Consider the following 22210-nt stretch of genomic DNA (forward strand, 5'->3'; position numbering starts at 1 on the left):
AATGCGGATAGCTATGGAGAAGAGCAAAAGTAGTTGTTTGTAACTGGGGATGAGTTCTGTGTGTAGATGTCTAAGAGAGAAAATAGAACACTGAATTGCCTAGATGCTACTGATTTAGATATAATCTCTAAAAAAGAGAGATGTGGCTGATTCACTGTAAGCTATTGGAAACGTTGATCAGCTTGCAAGTTTGCTAGGTAAAAATGTTTTTTGTCATAGTGTATTTCTGAACTGAAAATCTAATTTATGCAAGTACTATGTGAGGAAGAGGCAAATGCAGCTATTTAGGCTGACAGCAGGATTATAGAATTCTGTCACCTCTACCACAGAGCAGAAGTTGCTTCCTTTAGTTTTTTTTAATACTGAAAGCATAGTCTTAAGTGCTGTCAAGTATCTAATAAATAATGGGTGAGACATATGCTGTTTCCGTAAGAAGCTCTGTGGAAGGAGATGCATCTTTTGCTCTTCTGGATTCTGGCTTGCACTGCGGTCCCTGACACAACATAGGAAAGTCCTACTAGCTTTTTATGAGAAGTATCGATTTGTCTTCCAACTACCTGTGAGCTGAAGTGTTTTCCAGAGGATCTGCAATACTCTACACTGTAGCGGTAATGCCAGCTGTCACAAACTTTTAATGGAGCCATCTGAAATCAGCCTTTTGGTTGTCGTATACAGGTCCTCTGAATCTTACTGTGCCCTGATGTTTTAAGGCTTGTTGTTCTGATTATTTTAAGTTGTTCTGATTACAGTTTTGCTCAAGCTGTCCACATAGTTGAAGTTTGGGGAAGAGTAGATCAAATATTTGAGATTTAAATAACTTCAAAGAGGTTCTGGTTTTAATGCCAGTAATTTCCATATCATTAACAGGGAAAGCATTGAACAGCTTCAACTATAGTTAGAATATGTGCTTGCAGGTATAAAATTATTGTTGGTGTAGACTGAATACATTTAATGATGCTTATGTGGAAGAATGAAAATGAATGATTTAGATACTTGCAGTTCAGAGAACTGTAGAAAACAAAGTTTTTCATTTTGTGTGTGTTCTGTACTTGCCAACAAAATACTGAGAGGGCCAGAATAGTTCACTAAGGATAGCATTTAAATGGACTGAAAATCAGATAGAAGTCTTGGCAGGGCACAATAAATAGCAGAAAATGTTCCGCAATATATTTTTTTGTTCAGTCCTGGCTCTCGTTTTTATTGATATAGATAAATAATATGGAGAAAGTCTTCCACATTTTGTAAATCTCTAGTGATTTATGGAGCAAGATTTTACCTTTGAGTCTTAATTCTTTTGGATTTTGAAGTTTCTTTCCAAGGGTAGGTTGTATGCACCCAGGATCTGAAACCTCTGAAATTTTGTCACCAAGTGCATGAACACAGTGCAAGATGAGCCATTGCTTCAATTCTTTCACATTGTCTTTGGTTTTGAGGCAGTGCATTTTGACTGCAGTTTTTGCTTAGGTCTCTTTGGCTTGATGATTTTTGATTGCATATTGGGGATGGCCAGTGGGCAGTCTGTAGGCTGGATTTGGATGGCATCTCAATGGCTCCATGGCTCACAGCACTTTCCTCACCTGCAGCTGCATGGGAGGCCACAGGACTGCAGGACCTTGGCAAATGCTACTTCTTGTTCTTGGGCTATGGCTATGCCCTAGGGAAGCCAGGCTGCTGCTGCTACCCTCGCTCAGGAGAGGCTAGGCAAGGGCTTGGCTGGTTTGGATTCAGAGGGGCGGGGGTGTCGGATCTGTGGAGCAGGAGTTGTGATGGGCTGCTTTCCGTCACAAGGAGTAGCTGTGGACAGTCAAGGGTCTAGAGCTCTGAAGACCTGTTTTACCAGGGGCTTCACTGCAGAGGCCTATTTTTGAGCTGGTGTAGGAAGAGTGTTCTAGGGGAGAAAAGGGGGACAGTGATCCATGGCAGTACTGCTGTGCTGTGCTGGTGGTATCCTGAGACAGAAATGACAGATGAGGGATGCTGTGTTATACTGAAGGGCAAGGAGCTGGGGCAAAGCTGTGCCAAGCTGGGTGTGGAAGGCGGTGACAGCGTTTCAGCAAGTAGTGTGTGGATGTCTGTCCTTGGTTACTGAAGGGAGACGAGGGCTTGTCTCAGGAGCAGGGTGTTGTCTGTTCATCTTTGCTCCAGTGTTCATTACGAATTAAAGTGAGAAGGCTTTGCCTGCACTGTTGAACCCTTCCACAATGCTGGGCAGTGTAATATAGAGAGGCCAGTTGGGTCTGAAGATGCTAGTGCAGGTACAGCCAGCTGATGCTTACCTAACATATTCTGACTAGTTGCAGTTGGATGTATCAGGGGTTTTTTGGGGTTTTTTTTGCTTTGTGTTTTTTTTTCCCTGGTGCATCCTCTGAAATTATCATGTTAACTAGATTATTCCCTGAGTCAGAGGTGGTTGACTGCATGGTTGACAGTAGTATGCCAGTCTAGGCCTAGAGGAAAGTGCCTCTGGGCCTAGAAAAGTTTGCCATATGGAAGTAAATAATTTGTTGATATCCTGTTTCTATTTTAGGTAAAATTAGGATAACTTAAATTAGGGAAAAGAGTAAATTCCTACTCTTACCTTCAGTCTTGTTCTCTGCTTATTTAATTGTAGGTAAGGATCCTGTACCTTAACGTTCAGGTTTTAAGTGACGTGGTCTGTGAGTGTCTTTTCACCATAGATGACAACTGAAGACTGTAATCCTTGTGCTCTTCAGAAGATCAGCTAGTCAAAGGAAAAAATGTGCAGTGTGGTTCTGTGGCTCTGTCCTTGGGTAGAAGCAGAAAAGGATTCCAGAGCAGCATGACTGTGTGTACCTCCTGGAAGAGGATAAACTGTCTCTTTAGTCAGTCTGCTTCCATTGAGATTGGAGCAATAATGTGGGGATGTTTTTGTCTTGAGTTGTGTGGTATTGTGCATCTCTCTGACACCACATGGAAAGGTCCACTTCCTATGGAAGCAGGTGTGGCTGACAGACTAGCTCAGCAGGTCTCATCTAGAAACGATGGTTTCAGTCCCATAAACATACCAGAAACATCTCATTAGTCCCATTTTTCAGCTGATATTTGATTAGGATTTCTCATATTTTTCTCTTCTCCTACCATATGCTATTGAAAGCAGTAGGCAGAGATGAATCACAAGGAAAATTGGGAGCCCATTTAGTTGGAAGTGTGACAAGCTGAAAGAGCTGTTATTCCTCATGAATATTTTACACAACATTGTATAAATCATATGATTGTTTCCTACCCATTTTTAAATATTTACTTCCACAAATAATGTTAAACAATATGACAACAGTATAGTGTGTAAATAATAACAATATACTAATAAAAAATCGTAACACCTTTCTTACATCTTTAAAGAAGAAAGCTTTGCAGTTGTCCCTAGTTTAGTAGGAGTTGTCCCTTGTTTAGTGGGAGCTTCAAGTTTTAGTTACAGAGTATTTTCAAGTGGAGATGCCTATTTGAGGACTTCATTGCAACAAGCACTTACAAGTGATGTCAATGTTTTTGCTTTATAAACAGCCAAATTAAAGGTTTTTGTAAGGGACAACTTTGATTTAGCAATGTCAGGTCAGTTAATGTCTTACCACATTTACTTCTCCACTCCACTGTGTGAATGGTCTGCTTTATGAATATAGCATCATTCCAACAGGTGAAATAATTGGGACTTTTGTCAGATGCTTCTTCTGTATTTATTGCACTGCATCATGATGTAGCCTCGCTCAGACCCCTCCAAACTCATCTCAGAATTCCAAACTAAAGTATTATTTCATTGGCTATGTTCTTATCCAATTTCATACAAGTCATAAGGGAATGAGATCGCATCAGACCTGTTTTCTGGAAAGGACGAGGCCCTTTAGGTGATGTCCTAAGTATGTATTCTCTTTTTGAGAAAATAAAGGATCGTGCAATTTGAGATCCTGGCATTCTCAAAGCAAATCTCCATATGTAAGAGTCTGATACCTGGCAGTATCAGAGCACACATAACAGGGCCACTGCAACTTTGATGCTTTCCCTTAAAAATATCCTTGTTGCTAATATATGTAAGCTAACAACCTGGCATTCTATATCTACTCTGAGATATTGTATAATCTGCCAGGCTCAGTCACCTGTTTCAGTAGAGAAATTTTCCATCCCTGTTACAACAGGGATTTGAACTCCCAGCTGCTTGGGGGTTTTTTTATGCTGCCTTGCCATAATCTTCTGTGAGTTACAGACTTCAGTGAGCCTCAAAAGAAAGAGAAGTAACTGGGTGTCTGGCTCTGAGTGATAATCCACATGTACATTCACAGTGGAAATGTATGTTCCTAATCACTTTAGATAACTTTTTACCTTTGCATAGTACTAGTTCAGGGTGATACTTCAGGTATATTCTCTCTTCTGTTTCTATAAATGTGAACATCCTCCTTAATGGCTAAATAAGGTAGACTGCTTGCACCATTTCTTCATTTCCACTCAGCCACCTGCTCAAGTGGAGTGCTATACTGCTGATAGTTTTTAAGCTTCATACAAAACGTTGTTCCCTATTTGTTTGTCATCCAGACTAGCCTATACAGCTCCTTAGTGGCCTTTCCAAAGAATTTTGTCCTCTTGTAGAAGAGAACCAAATCCCATTTTCTGATGAGTGTGGGAAGTGTTTTTGCCACCTCAGAGAAGAACCTGTTCTTAACGTCTGCTCCAGCTGTTCTTCCTAAATGTAGAAGGAGAAAATATTAGGACCTCTACCACTTGTGGAACTTGTTATTTAAAAAGCCTATGAAGGCCTCATACATTACAAGTGGAAAAAAAAAACATTTCACATGCCTAAGTGCTGTATGTTAGTGTGTTGTACAGAACTCCCAAGTGTGGACAGACAGAAGACTTGCATTGGAGAAGAGCTTCTATTGGACTCTGATCCATTAATGCACACGTGCCCCAAGAGCCTATGCCTGTCTAAGTCAGCACTGCCCACATCTCAGCACCATCTGTAGAACTGAATCACTTCAGCTGGTGTCCTCCTAAGAGATTCACCATCATGTAATGTCTTTCTCCCTTGCCTCCTCCATTGTAGCCTAGCAAAGTCGAGGCAGACTTAATCTGCAAACCTGATGATGTTTTCTGAATCTGCCCTCAAATCTGGAGCTGCCTTTGGGAGTTCAGTTGGCACTTACTCTCTGGTACAAGCACTTGTTGTCAGTCTGTCTTCAGCCTTGGACTGCCGTACTCCCAGTTACATGTTGCTCCTGGTAGCAGTGTCTTCATACAAGGCACCTTTCTTAAGTGCTGCATTCAGTTTAGCAAAATAGCCCAGTGTATTGGCCACCTTTCTCTTCAGACACCTGTACTGGCAGTGAAGTGTATTCCACAACCACGTGAATAGTTGCTCTTGTTGACAGTAAATAGACTTTCTTCATCAACAGTAAGTTTCCTTCTTTTGCCAAGGCCTCTTTTAAGCCTCACAGTTTGCAGGGTTCCCAAGAATCCTGTAGCACAGTGCCACCCAGAAGTCCATCTGTACTTGACCAAGCAGTGTGCTGTCTTGGAAGCCCCAAAGTCATGGCAGTACTTGGCGAAGAAGTTCTGCAGTTTTTGTTTGTGGGAGGGACTTAGACTTTCTACTAGGCAGCTGACTGCCTTGAGTGTGGCTAGTTGGAAATGAGCTCAGTATGAGTTTACTCATGGCCTATGCGCCTATGCATTTCAGAAAAAAACTCCAGTCGCTGCTATGTGATGTCTGTCTTTTTAAGTTGCCTTGTCTCCGATTATGTTCTAGTAGCTTCCTTCTTTCCCTTTGTTTTTCTACACAGAAGGATCTGGAGTTAGTGGTAGGTGTTCCATCTCTGCTTTTTGTACCTGCAAAAGCTGAAATTGTGTGACCGGGCAGATAACACTTACAACAGCTCCTTGTCTCGGATGCTTGAAGCTTGCACATGGCGTGGAGAATAATATACACAAATCCATAACTCTTCTTTCTCTATTTTTGCAGACTGACAATTTCTGTTCTTAAGGAGACTGTGTTGTAGTATACATTGAATATTTTGATAGCACCAAGATACATTCCAACAAGTTCTTGTTTGAGTAGTTGTTTTATTTAGTTTTGCATAGCTGAAAGGTATAGAGCTTTTAATAACATTGAGATTTCAAGTTGTTCATCACTAACATTTCTTGTCTTGGCACAAACTTATCATCTATTGTCTCACTGATTTCAAAAGACAATGTTATCTTTAATGTAAAATAACTCCAGTTATTCTTAATGTCATCACAGGTAAAATGTTCCAGTCTCCAGATATCACTCTTATTGTAGAGTTCATATTTATGTTTTATAAGGAGAAACCTATTGATTGGCTCCTGGACCATATCCTCTGGGTGAAAGTGTGTAACCCTGAGAAAGATGCTGTAAGTTTGTTTTTATTATAAAGCTCCTAAAATCATCATAGAATCATAGAATAGTTTGGGTTGGAAGGGACCTTAAAGATCATCTAGTTCCAACCCCCCTCCCATGGGCAGGGACACCTTCCACTAGACCAGGTTGCTCAAAGCCCCATCCAACCTGGCCTTGAACACTTCCAGAGATGGGGCATCCACAGCCTCTCTGGGCAACCTCTTCCAGTGCCTCACCACCCATATAGTGAAGAAATGTTTTCATGATGGTGAATGAGTTGGTTTTGGTGAGCTGCAGGCTAGCATACTGTGTATTATGGTTACTGCATGTCCTGAAAGTCTTTCTTCCTACCAAGATTTTAATCTCAAAAAGAACTTTAGAGAGAGAGTTCCCAGAGACATTATAACTGTTATTGTTCAGATTTTGGAGATGGATGCAGTAGGATGAAAAGCAAAAGTCTAGTTAGTTTCTGTGTGTAACAGTCCTAAAATAAACTCATTCACATAACCCCCACTGAGGCTCTGCAGAATGTCACTGCTTGGATAGCAGTCATAGAGGAGGTTCTGAATGGGGAATAAACTTTGGATTTTCATCCTGCATTTCTCATGTAGCACCCTTGCTGAAAGACTGAATAAACAGGTTCTGTGCAAGAACGTTGAACAGTATTGTATTTGCATAACAGTCTTGGTAGATTTCTGGAATGAAAACAAGAACAACTGGATAAATAGGTCTGTGTTCTTGTTGAGTCTTTTTGGTTCATGTAACATCACATAATTGCAGTAAAAACTCAGCAACCTTGTGTTGGTTTTACTAATGTGACTTTTTTTTTTTTTTTTTAAAACCCTCCCCCCCTTTCAGAAACATTGTGATCGACAGAAATCTAACCTACGGATACGCTTCAGGCCTTCTCTTTTCCAGCATGTTGGCCTCCACTCCTCTCTAGCAGGGAAGATCCAGAAACTCACAGTTAGTAGCTAAAATTTTCCTTCCTTTCCAGAGCAGGCTGATTAAATGAAAAACTTTGTAGCCTTTGAGAAAACAGGCATTTTCTTGTTGTCTAGCATTTTCAAGCATGTTGTATATTACTCCATTTGGAATGAAATCTGATTTAAACTGGTTACTATCAAGTATAAGAAGTGCTAATCCCAGCTTATTTTTGTGGATTTTTGCTAGGGGATATTTTTTCTAATTTTTTCACTTTAACGGTGTGTTCATCTTGTTAATCAGTACAAGGTCTGATACACCCGAAAATAAGTAATGCATTGATTGTCCATTTTATGCAAGTGTTTGTTTTAAGTGTAACCACTTGGGAAAAGAACATAATAAAACAGGTTGTCTGACCAGCATGATGTTTGTCTTTCTTTCAATTAGGATAAAGACTTCCTGAAACCATTACTGCACAAAATCCACGTGAATCCACCTGCAGAGGTTTCGACATCTTTAAAAGTCTACCAGGGGCATACGCTAGAAAAAACCTACGTAGGGGAAGATTTTTTCTGGGCTGTCACACCAGTTGCTGGGGATTATATTCTATTTAAATTTGACAAGCCAGTCAATGTAGAAAGGTTAGTAATTATTTGCCTTTGGTCTCATATCTAAAGCTGCTTGTTCGCCAAGAATGCTTGAAGATAGAATATGGGGCTGTCATTATAACCTAAAGTGAAATGACGTAGGGTCTTTGGAGTTCAGCTGAAACTATGATCATTAGTGTCTTCCCTCTAATTCTTTTACTACTGTAAATTTTGTCTTGCTCTTTTTTTTTTTTTTTTTTTAATTTAATCCGGAGCCTTTTTGATAAATGCAATTCAAAACCGGTGCTTCTCTGGCAGTTCATAAGAGAATTTAAAAGAAGCCAATTTGATTCTATTTGTATTTGGTTGGTCTGCTTCTAATTACAGAGCAATTGTACAGCATGGTGTGTGGTACAGTATGTTGTGCCCTGCAGCCTCGGTCCCGTGATTGTCCAGATCAGAAATCTTGTTGGAGCGTATCACGATGTCCCCAGATCCGAAAGCTGGGAACTCTGAAGGGTAATGGTTTTTAGATGTAGCTTTAGGGCTTGAAAAAAGTCACCGTGCTAAGACTCCAAGCTGACCTATTTAAAAAAAATTAAGATTTAACAAAAAAAAAAAAAAAAAAGAGGGGGGTGCCCTTGAAATACAAATATCCGTGACTTGTTAGAGGACTAAAGGTGACTTCTTTTTAGCTACTAGTCAGATTAAATAAGGATAATAGAGTTTGCGCTTTAGAGTGTAGTCGTCCTTTAGTTTGTTAAGACTCATTTGCTGCTTTGTTTTTTACTGTCTTGCCAGCACAGTAGTCCAAGACTTATAAAATAAATTGTTTATTTAGTGGCGGTTTAAGTGTTGCTGTTAGTGAATTCGTTTTCTCCTTTCTTCACATACCTTGTGTGTTCTTTTGAGGCCAGTACTTATAGTCTGGTAGAGCAAAGTTTCTTTGGATCAATTTGACTGGATGCTTTTCTTGTGAAGCAGCCTTTTTTGCAGTCCTGAACTGAATCCAATTAGTCAGCTTCTGTGCCTTGGTACATAATCAAAGGCTAAGTCTTCACCTTGGCTTAGTGCAACAGTGAGGATCAGTAGTTTCCTTGTTACTATGTTGTTCCAAACTAGTCTGACCTATGAAACTGAAGTTTGTCGTTTGAGATGTCAAATTACTCTTTCAGTTGATTGCTACGCTTTAAAAGACTTTCCTGGTTAGCTTTCCAAGATGCATGTGTTGAGGAATATGATTGCCATACCTCCTTGGATTAAAGACAGAATCTTTTTTATCCTGTGCCAACAGTTTAAAAAAATATATGTTTTTCAACTCACATGTATGAATTCATTGATTTCTTTTTTGATCAACTTTTCCTTTTTGAAGTTATGAAGTAAACTTTGTCCAATTTGTGTGTTTGGTTTTGGGTTTTTTAAAAAAATTATATGCATCTACGTTATGAATAGGGTAACTGTAAGCAGCAAATGTTGGTCTGGGGTAGATTAGGATGAGTCAAATGCACGATGGCAATTTTGGAAAGCATTGCTAGCAAGTGTCATAGGTCAACACTGTTACTTAAAAAATGGCATGCACAGGTCTGAATAAGATATTTTTTGATATGTATTACCTTAATGGTGAGGGAATTGGGGGAATGAGTAAGTACTAATTATCTGTGCAAAAGGTGGGAAGGTAGTGTTCATTTTTGTGCCCTGGAAAATTCTAGCTGGGCCTAAGGTAGTTACATCTACCTGCTGTGTTAAGAACAGTCCCAGCAGTCAAGGATGATATGATCTTGTTGTTGTTGTTGTTTCTATTTATTGAAGAAATGCATTTTAGTTTTAGAAGAAAGGGAACATGTTGTATTCTGTTGCTTCCTCAAAGGAAGTCCACCAATTAGAATGATGCTACCTGTTCAGACTTAACATTGTTTGAGCTATCATTGTAAGCCATTTCAAAGTTTATTATGATTTTAGCTTCTATTGCCACAGTGTCCTCAAAAATGCAGTATTTCGCCTTTCTGAAGTCAGTGGCTGATTAGGGCTACAGATGTTGTAATTTCAAATTGTTGGGGACTTGTTTTTGTTTGTCTGCTTTACTTCAGCAGCAGCAGATTTTGGTAGGTGAAGGTCAAGCAGAGCAATGATGTTCCCTGATATTTCAAGGATGCTTGCTGAGGCAGTCAAAAATAAAACTATGACTTGCAGGTTGAAACACAGAAAAGGGAAAATGGACCGAGCATTAGGAACACTTACCTGGTGGGGAGATATATCTTATTGTGGGAATTAAGAGTAGAAAGTATGCTTTTGAAAGCCATCTTGTGTTTGTTGAAGGGATGCAACAGGTTTTTCCTTTTTTTCTTTTTTTTTTTTTAAAGTAATAGAAAAGCTCTTTGAATTTACAGAAAATTTTGTCTGCCAAGTCAGTTTGAGGTGTAGCTGCTTAATAACTCCCATAATAAATTCTTGATAAACAAGTTTTTAATGGAAATGTTGACCGCAACTCTGAATGAATGGCGGGTCTGTTACACTATGACAGAGCACTAACTTGTTCCTATAGTTTATTTTTCCATGCCAAACGTTTTGCTGAACTGAACTTAAATTTTCTGCTGAGTATAGCAGTTCAGTAATTAGCTTTCATTAAGTCTTTAAATATTTCATTTTTGAGATCTGAGAATATTGTCAAGGATAACACTTGGCAAGGATCTCTTAATAGTTTAAAGTGAGAACTGAGCTCACTTCTCTGAGCAGAAAGTAACATTTGTGGTTATTTTGTGCAAGACCTGGTTGGCAGAACCCTGCTGAATATTGAACAGTCAAATAGGTGGTGCTTGTTCTAAACCACACCTGGAGAACAGGGATGTGTAAATTGAAATTATCTAATGCTCATTTTAGTAACAGCTTTTGTACTGAACCTTTTTAGTTTTTTTCCAAGCAAAAGATCTCCAGCCAGAACACTGAAGTGCCTTAATAGTAAGCTAGGATCTCATTCTTATTTTTGCAATAAGAAGATACATACCTCTTTTTCAGTAGCATATCCTTGAGAATGAAAGTAGATCCACTGACTTTCCTCTCAAAAACAAATTACACAGCAGTGTTGAAGGTGTGGTTTGGTTTCGGTTTGTTGTTTTTTTTTTTAAATAAATGGATGGACTGTTTTCTAAATGCTCAAAACTGCCTACATCGTAAAGATAAGAAATACTGAATTTCTGTTCCCTTAGGTTGTTATATAATTACTGAAATCCACTTTGCTATTTTGATATGTACACTGTTGTTCCAAGCACACAATTATTAAAATTGACAGTTATATTTAAGAGTTTCTTTATGAAGCATATATTATTACTACTTTAATGCTAGTACTGAATGTAAATTCATTTTCCTCGCTATAAGTAACAGATTCAAGATACTTTTCTTCTTCACTAGTTACTCTTTTTCTTCAGAGATGTCAGTGAGGACTGTTGTACCCAAGCAGCTCATTGTGAAGAGCTTTTGACTTTAGACATTGCTTTGCGTGAGGGTTATTTGTATGTAGGAAGCTCTGAAATATTGGTGAATGAGTAGTGAATCTTGAACAGAGGTAATAAACTTTGAATGTGATCCTGGTTTAAAAAAAAACAAAACAAATCCCAGAAAGACATTCCATTGCAGCACTTAAGTGATGCTGGTGTCCATCGTCATCACAACCATCTCTTTTTTGACAGCGTAAGTTTCAGAGTCCTCCCTATAGATGTGATTGACACAAATCAGATATTGTTTTCAAAGAACATGTGCACTAATTACATCAAGGAAGCCCTTGGAAGCACATAACCTATGGCTGTTTTAATTAGATTATGTTTACACTTGTCAGCTTTTCTACAATAGGAATTTAGAATGGATATTTATAAAAAAGGCTTCAGGTTTGTTTCAGTATAAATTGCTTTCAAATGCTGATCTTTATTTAAAAAAAAGCTGCAGGAAAAGACAAGGATGTATTTTATACTGTGGAAAGGGAAAAAAACAACCAAAAACCAAAACCTACCCCAACCTCAACAGTATATATATCTAAGTTTGCTTTAGATTTTTAAAATATGAGGCTCATCCTTTCTTGTATGTAACTGCTTGGTAGTGTTACTTTGAATGTTTTCAAAAGGATTATCAGAGTTTGTTTTTGAGGGGGGTATTTGGTTTTTGTTTGTTTTTTTTTTTCCCCTTCCCCCCCAGCACTGCTTTTAACTCTGTAGTTGCCCCATAGTTGTGGTGTTCTTTTAGCAAGTTAGCAAGTTTTAGCAAGGTAGTCATCCTAATGTGACATTGATTATTAATAAAGTGATTTTATGAGGTAGAACTTGCTGACTGGAATTTCAGCTTTAAAGTGAAATCTTAATACTTTGACAAACCAGCTTGTAGATTACATTTACTACTTTGTGTTCTGATATTGGCATAGATACCGGATATGCAGTATTTGAGACTAATCATCTGATTTTCCATATTGTTGACCCTGGAATCCCAAGGAACATGTGATGTTAACCTCACATGTATTTCCTGTGGCATCTTCTCACACCATAGAATTCCCACTCATGCAAGAAATATATATTTGACTATTTAAGCTAGAAAATCAATGTATTGAGTGTGAAGAGTATTTTGTTGGGCTCCTGCTAACTAAACATATATATTACTTTGTCTGCTTTGAAATTATTGTGACAGTGCTGAAAAATACCTGCATAAAAAAGTGACAGTTGCTTGCCTGTTATTACTGTCACACCATTGTAAAGGAAAATAAATGCAGCTTTTAAAACAGGTTCTCTAGTAGTGAAAACTTAAAAGGAATTTAATTTTTTTTAAGTACAACAAAGTTACCAAAAACAAAGTATAGGGTGGGTATCTGTCTCTTCTCCCAAGTAACAACTGATAGGACAAGAGGAAATGGCCTCAAGTTGCGCCATGGGAGGTTTAGATTGGATATTAGGAAAAATTTCTTCACTGAAAGGGTTGTCAAGCACTGGAACAGGCTGCCCAGGGAAGTGGTTCAGTCACTATTCCTGGAGGTATTTAAAAGACCTGTAGGTGTGGTGCTCAGGGACATGGTTTAGTGGTGGACTTGGCAGTGTTAGGTTAACAGTTGGACTCTGTGATCCTAAAGGTGTTTTCCAACCTAAATGATTCTATGATTCTATAGCAGTTGGTCATGTCTAAAATGTAGTTAATTATCCATCCTATGGGATGCAAGTCCTCCTGTGGGTAGAGAGATACAAGATCAAATGCATTACAAAGGAAAAAAAGACTTTCAAACAGCTTTCCAAAACTGGCAGTGAAGTGAAACTTTCTCATCATTTGCTTTTGCAGTAACAACCACTTAAAACCTAGGGAACTGCAAAATTGTTTGGGTTTTAGATTAGTACAGCAGTAACTTGACTGATGTATAAGCTATTCTTTGTTCATAATCACTGGTCAGTGTAGAAACTCTCCTTCAGCGCAATGCAATACATTCAACTTTTCTTGGGCAATTTTAGCTGAAGAACCACATATGTGCACACACACAGAGTGCATGATTTAGAAATAATCTTTGTTTTGATTCTAAAGATGTAATATAGTTTATTAAAGTTTAACAAAATCTTCATTTTATTAAGCTTTAATGGTGTGTCAGTTGATAGGAAATATTTGAAAGTCTCTTAATTTATTATTTTAAATGTTTTGGTATTTGTCAGTGTATTTCAGGTGGGATAATATCTTCAGTGTGTATAAAAAAGACAATTTGAGGACTTTGGTTTCTGTGTTTACATAAGCTTCTGTACTAATGAGTAGAACATCCTCAAATGGATGCACTGACAGCAGGGATTTGGCAGGCAGGCTCCCAGCCACTGATGCTGTTTGCTCCGGGCATGGAACTCTGCCCATAACAATGAGGCAAGAACTTCATATGAAAAGGGGAGAAAAAACCAAAGTATGGATCAGAGACAAAAGAAAAGAGCTGCCTGAGCCAAGGACATGCTGCTTCCTCCTTAATGGCACTAATATTCAAGATTTGTGTATTTGGCAGTGTTCCTGGGTTTACAGTTCTTAGTCAGAAATCTTAGAGGCTTAATGCTGTTGCCTAAATGTTACATGTCTAATGCCACTTGAGATACCCTAAAATACTTCACCTGATTTCCAGAAGGGCTTGAGTCTCTGAGATGTCATAATTGCATCTTGCCAGCCTGTGACGAGGTTTCATACCCAAGTGCATCTCAAATGGTGGCAAATGCCTATGTTTAAGAAAACTGAATGGAGTTGTTATCTGTGCTTCTGGAGAATTAAGCTGGGGGAAAAAAAATGTTTATGTGCATACACACACGTATACACACACACATGTTAAAAAAACAAAACAGAACAAACCCCAAAGCCTTTCTACATTTCACTGGATTAAAAATTCAGCAGAAGTAACCTTGCAAAAGAACATAAGGGCCTTTTAATTAATATTGATGTGGTGGAAAAATGAGTAAATTCCTTAGAGAAGAGCAGAGATTTCAAGACAGAGAACAGCCTCTCCCTTAAAAAACAAACAAACAAACAACAACAACAAACCCAAACAAAAAACTCAACCACAAAACACCAAAAAACCTAAACCACCTCCAAAACAAAAAATTAAAATAGTTAAAATTAATGTCAGACTCTTTTTTTATTACAGTTGATGTGTGTATACTCCAGAGAGCACAGTGCAGGTTTAGAAAGCTGATCTCGTAGTCCTCACTGGGAAACAGAAGGCAAGCGTAGACCTGGGAATGAGATTTTCTTACCCAGCTAAATGCCTTCTACACATATTGCACAGTTGAAAGTTAGGAAATGGTATGGGTAACCTTATCAAAAGATTTAGACTGACTTTTAAAGTGTTGTGAGAAAATGAATTTCTTAGGTGTATGTTGGATAAAAAAGACTCAGACCACTCCTCAAAATCCCTCCATCACCCCTTCAGTCAGGCTACTTTGTGGTCCTTTGACAAACATGAGAAAGTTCTCTCCTTTTGGTGTGCTGGTTCGGCACTTCTGTAAAGATGGGGAATTCATCCCTTGCAGCTGTCAAACATGCAGCCCAGTTTAAATATGGACAGTTATACTGGCTGGTTTTGGCAGAGGAAATGAAATCTTACCAGGCATTTTGCATAGAAGTTAATGGGGTGGTTTTGGTGGAATTTCATACCCCACCCCCCACCCCCAAATCGGGAACTACAACAACAAGATGGAAAAGCTCCCATTAGATTGCTTACCTATTGTGAGTAGTTGGTGGGTGTATATATAGACTTGAGGAATTAAGCTTTTTTTTGAAGTATAAGCAATTTTTGCGAAAGAGTGGGTAAGAGGCATAAAGGATAGGAGAAGAAATTGAGCTTGAGAGAGGGAGAAGAAATTATTCATCTTCCATTTGTATTTTGCACGAGGAAATAATGCATGGTTAATACCAGTTTCCAGTGGCAGTAAAATACATTTCCCAATGAGGATTCTGGGAAAATGACAGAGAGGAGGTAGATTAGATTTCTTTTACCACATTTGCATCCAGTGATCAAAAATACTGGATAGAATTGGTGAATAATGACTCTTGCAGTGGATGACAGCATCTGTAGAGAGCCAGTAATTTGCTGACTGAATGTTGCTTTTATAGAAATTCATGTTGTGCCAAATTAAAAACTGTTATGCTGCATGTTGCTATGGGTAATTTGCTCAAACATGGAAGGAAACATTTCCTCTCTGCCTTCCTACCTCTTTTCCTTTTCTGCAAATGGGATATACTAAAATATATCAGATTGCTAAAAAGAGATGTAAGGAGGATATATAGAGAAAAGGATTTGATTCTTGATGTTTACAGAGCACAAAGGCCTCCGTTCATAAATAGATTCTTAGAATATTTGTTTTGCATCAAGTGAGATAAGTCTTTTGTTTCCTTCAAAACAAAACCCAAATATATTGACAGTGGATGTGAATTGTGCTTTTTAAAGAATTTTTGTATATTATTTCCTTTTATAAAGCTGCCATAATTTACTGATAAAGTTATTGTGTGTTCTGTTCTAATTTTTAATTGCTCAACAAAATAGAAAATGCATAGAATCACACTTTCTATATATTAAAAAAATCATTGTCACTTCTATTTATTTAAATAAAATACAAAAGACAGTAAGACAGATTTTTTTTAATGCCTAAAAGAAAACAAATTAGGTAATAGAGAGAATAGCACTTTTCTGGGCCTAAATATGCTTTGATGTGAGGGAAAGAAGAAAGATACATTCCCTTCATAAGCAAAATAGGAGGAGGGTAAAGAGGTGTGTGTAGTTGGGATTTTTTTTTTTTTTTTTTTTTTTTAAAGTACCGGTGATGGAAAGGTTTAGCTATTCAAAGAAGAATATTAAAGCTAACAGTGCAGATTAGTAATATTGATATTAATTTATACACATCTTTCGGGGGATGTTACGAAAGATGAGAATCTTTCCAGGTGCTCACTACTGGGGGAGTTCTGAATCTGAGTGTAGGCTTTTAAAGTACCATAACAGTTAACCGCATTGGCAAACTAATGATATCTTTTGTCAATGTATTAATGATAATCATACTTCTGCCCTCCCCTCCCTTTGTGTGTTAGGATGTATATGAATATTTGTTTCAGCTTATTGGTTTTTTTTTTTTTTTTTCCCCTCCAATTGGCTTGATTTTATAGGGGTATCTAGCTCTGTGGCAAGAAGTCAAACCCTCAACGTGGGTAAATACTCAAGTCACTGAATATGAAAACTGAAGTTTTCTTTGCAGCTTTGACTTTGCTCCCTTTTTTTTTTTTTTTTTTAAACCTTCAGTGCTCTTGAAATTTTGTGTAATTTTCTATGCCACATGAGGTGTTGATGTTTAGCATCCTCTATTACTCTCATAGTACATTGAGGTCATGAGCAGAATGTAAGTTAGTTCGTACATTTAGTAACTTCTGGCAGAGAGGAGGTTGTCTCTGTTCTTGAATATCTACAGTAGCTATTATTATCTTTGACCTGTGACTCTTTAAAAAGGCACTGCCAGAGGAAAAGGTTCTCTAAGATTCAGATACATTAGTATTTAATTTACCAGTCGTAAGTTAGAGTTACTTTTCTCTGATGACTTCCATCAAGAATGTCCAAATGTGTCCATGTTTGTATTTTGTAATAAAAAAAGCTGTGAAGTAATATTCCATAAGGTAATAGCAGTACTTTTTCTTAACTTTAGGTGAATTTGTGTTTGTTTGGGATTAGTATTTTTAGAATTCAGAATTAGGCTTTCAGAATTTTAATTTGAAACAATGGTTCAGAAGGTGTTATGTTTAAGCAGCAGGTAGACAAGAATATCTTAGTGATTCCATCCTAAGAAAAAAGTCACTTAACTAGGAAGAAAAAAAGCATGTTTTCACTGTTTACATGGACTGTCACATGTAAATCCCAGGACAGATGTCAGAATAATTTAGCAGATGAAAGCACAGCTAGTTCCGAGTCTTTCAGTATCTGTGTTGAGAAATACCTGTCATAGTCTGAAAACCTTGAAAGGTTGTGATTTATCAGTATGTCAGGAAGGCAAGTTTTACGAAAGAATAGCTAATAACGCTTATTTTAGGAGCTGTAGAATATATGTTTGTTTGTAAATTAAATTTTATTTCAAATTAAATTTTCTAATTTGTAAATTTTATTTCTAAGCAAAAGATTCATCATAGATGTGAATTGACTGTGTATGTGTATTCATACTTCTATTTTTAATCTGTGTAACTTTTTATGTCTAAGTAGGTGTTATCTGTCAAGTGTTCAAGCAAGGCTCAGATATAAAAATATCCCTTTCTAAACATAATTTTAAATAAGATGTGACATATGCATGTGTTATATTTGTGTGTGCATATGGGTAGACAGATAGTTGTAGAAAACATACTAAAAAAGCAGGTTTGATTACATGGAAATCTGGAAATCAGATTTTATTACTTCTGTAAATTATTTTGGCATTGTGCCAACTTTCGAGTGCATTGCTCTAATGGAGTGATCACTGCTGGGGGAGGAAACCACACTTCAGTGTCAAAAGTTGATAGCACAGTAGGAGAAATGGTTGGCTATGGTTGTATGGTTGCAGAGTTGTTTTTAAAAACAAACAAACAAACCCCAAATAAATAACACCCCCCCCCCAAAAACCCTCCACAAACAAAAAAATAACCCACCACCACCACTTCCCCCCTGCCTGCCTCCCCAAAAAACCCCACCCAAACATCCCAAACCCATTATCATTCATTGAGAGCACAGTGATCGCAGATCACGGGGAGTTTCTTTGTGGCTTTTTAGGTGTGTCTTCTCAGAAATAAGATTTGTGAACTAGAAAGCACTAAGGAAAAGCAATCAGTCTGTGGTTTGGTTGGAGCGTTTGATGGCAGCACCTTAGATGTGAGTGTTTGATCACTTGCATTTTAAAGTAAGTCTCCTTAGAATTTTCAGTGTTTTCAAGAGAAAAATTCCCAGTGACGATTAGGATATCTGACAGACTAAAGGATGGCAAGTTAGATCTGCTAGGTCAGAAGACAGCAGAATATACTTTTAGTCATCTGGTCAGCTTTGCCAAGAGTTTTGTTTTGCTTATTGTTGAAACATACAATAAAAGCATCTTCCTAGAAAGGATAATTAAGTCTTTGGGGTTTTTTGGATGTCACTGATGTTTAGAAAAGGTCACAAGATTTTTCTTGGAAGAACTGTGGATGTTTTAGGTAGCTTGTGTGCTCTAGAATTGACTAACCTTTACATTAAACTACAGTGGGGAAATTATTTTTCTTGAAGCACATAAAATGCTGAAGCTTACTGAATCCAGTTTTGTTTTGCAGTTCAATCTGTGCAGTTCTGCTGAAACCAGTGCAATAGAGATCAGTGTAGCTTTCTTATATGACAGTGTGTGGTTTTACTCCTTTTCTGAGCCTTGATAAAAGAAATGTTATATATGTATGTCTGTCTCTGTGTGTATTTTTTTAAATTACTTCTACCATTTTGGGATCACAGACATTTCTAAGTCAGAGTCAGAGAGCTCTGTTTTCTTCTACTTGTCTTGTAGCTATGGAGTATGGATTAATGGCAGGTACTTAGCTGGCTTCAGACATACTGGATAAAGACAAACTGGAATTTACATCTCCCATTATGTCTTAATAAATTGCAAATTGAGCTAATGTTTGTAATTTTAATCAAGTGATAATTTCTGAACTAATTTTGTCTCTGGCTGGTGATGTATTTAATGTTGAAGATGGTGCTTACTGTTAATTTCTCTAAGTTCCAATTGAAGAAAGGTTTGAAATGTGTTGATAGATTTTTACATATTCATTTAAATGTATTAAAAGTAAAATAGGCTTGTTAAAAGTGGCATCTGAGTAGGTGTAATACCTAGGTAGTTTTTGACAGTAATCTGAATGAAGTCTGTGGTCCACTAGAAAAAACGGTAAGTAATGAACAATTTTTCAAGCATTGATACCACCTAGTGGTAAAAAATATTGTTACTTGTTTACATAATATGTATTCAAAAGAATATGAAGTTTGTGCTGTATATAAAGAAAGGGGAATTAAACTGTGTCTTTTGTAACATTATCTACACATGCGTAGTACTGCAAAAGCTGTTTGAGAGTGGGCAGCTAGAATTTGAACACTTGTACTTCACTGCTTGATATGTATAGGGATAGTTTTGATACAGTTTTAAACATATTTACTCTGTCCCATTTGAAAAAAGAAAAGAGAAATTTCATTAAATGCATACCCGAATAAGGGTAACGGGGAGTTTGTACAGGTATGAAAAAAAAAGATCCTTTTCTGCGTGTGTAAACACATCAAAACCATATGTTTTTGTTTAAAAAAAAAAAAATCCGTCTTTGGAATAGAAGTTTGAATTCAGGTAACGTTAAGGGTGTGGATATGGGTTGGGAATTCCTGGCACAGTCATTAATGAGACTTTGCAATGAACCAGAGTGGAGAGCTGGGGTTGGGGAAAACCAGCCTGGCAAAATGCTGACTTGGATAGGTTCCCAGAACTGGTTCAGAATGGATCTGCAGAGTTCATCCTGTGGGCACCGTCCTGCGTGGTGGGGAGCGATGGGGAGAGGCTGAGGGAAGGCAGGGCTCCTGCTTCTGGAGGTGATGCCAGTGCATGCCAGGAAATAAGGACTGCAGTGTTGGTCATTTTGTGTAACGCAATCTATCAAGATCAGATCATGGAAACTACCTTTCTAAGTAAAATATTGCGGAACTACTCTTTAGAAAATGCAAAACTGTAGCCCTTTCAATTACAGCAGTATGTGAAACCATCTTTCATTTCTTATCGCCAGCTGATGTAGGTCCAGTATAAAAGTTATGTTTATCATTGTAACTTCTGTGACTATTAACATGTAAGGTAGTAACTTAGCTAATTCTGACTGATGTATGTAGACTGTTTTATTTTTCCCTTTTCATTTATAGGTACTTGTTTCACAGTGGCAATCCAGAGCATCCAGGAGACATACTTCTAAACACAACAGTGGAAGTTTTGCCTTTTCAGGTATGAATTTATTGATTTGTGTCTTCTCCATTATAGGATAAAAGCAAAACCTCCTAATTTTATTGACTTCTTTAACAGGGTGAGGAAAATTTAAAAAATAGGGAATTAAAAAAAAAAAAAGTAAATGATCACAGAGGAATTCACTTCTCCATTCTTGCAGTCTGCCTTCCTGGGAGCGAGCAAAAACAGGAAATCCTGACCACCCCCACCCCTAAAAAGAAGTTTGTCAGTTTGATTCTAATTATACAAAACAATATGGGGGATATTATATCATATTGTGGGATATTATATCATATTATAAGATTTATGGGTTTTGTTTCTCAAGACCTTTGGAAATATATTCAACCACAAAACCAGCAGCAGCCCGCACTTCATCTGGGCCCAAGATACTGCAAGAATGCACAAGATAATGAGGAAAAAAAATGTGCGTCAAGCATCTCTTTTTTGCCTACACTCGGCTGTGAAATGTCCCTCAAACTGGAGCATCCCTTAAGGAAGTAATGCTACTGAGCTTCTATTGCTATTGACACAATTTTGTGGAAAGGTAAACAGGAAATTCTGCATCTGGCCTGTTCCTAAGCCATTGGTGTCAGCAAAAAATGTCACCAATATGAGGACAGCAGCTGCAGAATGATAGGTACTCTCCTGAGGGAACTATTTCTCCAGCATGCACTTCAGTAGAGCTGGAAGCCCATTCAGGTACTTTGACCCTGATCCTCCCTAAGCAGAATTTAGAAAAACAAAAAACAACCCTTAGACACTAGAGTGCCCCCAGACTGGATTTGTCTGGGACTCAAGCAACACACTCAAAAAAACCCCAAACCCCCAAAACCAAACTGCAACAAAAAACCCCAACCCTCCCCCCCAAAAAACCCCAAAACCAAAAAAACCCACCACTTTTTCAGCAGCCCCCCTTAAAAGTAGGAATTTAAAAAAACCCAACAAAACCAAAACTGATAGATTTAATCTCCTGTTTTGTCAAGCATTTTTAATTGATTCCTAGGAAGTTCTTACAGTGGGTCTCTTAGTATTGGATCATGTCATTCTGGTTATAATTTTCCAGCTGTTTTTGAAGCTCTGGTCTACAATTTAATTTTTCCGTGCTTATTAAAGAAGCTTACTGATACCCATCCCTTTTTAGTGAGGCAGTGACAATTGCCATGCTTCCCTCGCTGGTCTGATGGCTTTTCATCTCGCCCAATTCTTACATCAGAAAGTAAGCTGTAAGTTTCATTTGTCCTGAGAGAAATCTCTGGTTCAACCTAGGAGAAGAAGGCAAGATTCTGCCTTTGCTTTTCTTCTACTGTGTATGCCAGTATCTGCTATGTATTCTGTTCACATGGCAGTTACCATGCGAGTTATGTGGGGCACTTAAAGTACTTCTTTTTTCTACGTTGAAGCCAAATACCGTTCAGTTCTGGAACACTGCTGCTTTTTTTGTGTTGGTTTGTCTAAGGCTATAAATAACTATTCTAGGCTGGTTCATAATTATTTAGAAAAGATGGATGCTGAATATATAACAAGAGTGCATACACATTTGTCTTTCCCTGGCAAAGTCATGTGTCAAAATAAATGATCTCCTTTATGCTTTGTTGTTCTAGAATGAAGAACTAGTATTAAGCAAAGAAACCAAAGACAAACGCTTAGAGGATGGTTACTTCAGGATAGGTATGTCACAAAGACATTTTCATTAAAACCAAAACAAACCTAAAACTGAGGTTTGATCATTCATTTCTGGGTACGTGACTGTCGTGGTTTAACCCCAGTCAGCAGCTAAGCACCACGCAGCCGCTCCCTCACCCCCCCCCGCCCCTCCCCGCTCCCAGTGGGATGGGGAGGAGAATCGGGAAAGAAGGTAGAACTCA

At 37.9% G+C, this 22210-nt stretch overlaps 1 protein-coding gene across 1 annotated transcript in view; it reads left to right on the top strand.

Moving 5' to 3' along the window:
* Window positions 1-22210, top strand: part of MGAT4A (alpha-1,3-mannosyl-glycoprotein 4-beta-N-acetylglucosaminyltransferase A) — a 77804-nt gene that overhangs the window by 53203 nt on the left and 2391 nt on the right. The window contains exons 9-13 of the mRNA XM_050893472.1: window positions 6245-6375; window positions 7220-7327; window positions 7733-7926; window positions 20267-20345; window positions 21947-22013. Coding sequence (XP_050749429.1) covers window positions 6245-6375; window positions 7220-7327; window positions 7733-7926; window positions 20267-20345; window positions 21947-22013 — 579 coding nt within the window. The remainder of the gene's footprint in view (window positions 1-6244; window positions 6376-7219; window positions 7328-7732; window positions 7927-20266; window positions 20346-21946; window positions 22014-22210) is intronic.

Source organism: Gymnogyps californianus, chromosome 1 (genome assembly GCF_018139145.2).
Source record: "Gymnogyps californianus isolate 813 chromosome 1, ASM1813914v2, whole genome shotgun sequence".
NCBI lineage: Eukaryota > Metazoa > Chordata > Aves > Accipitriformes > Cathartidae > Gymnogyps > Gymnogyps californianus.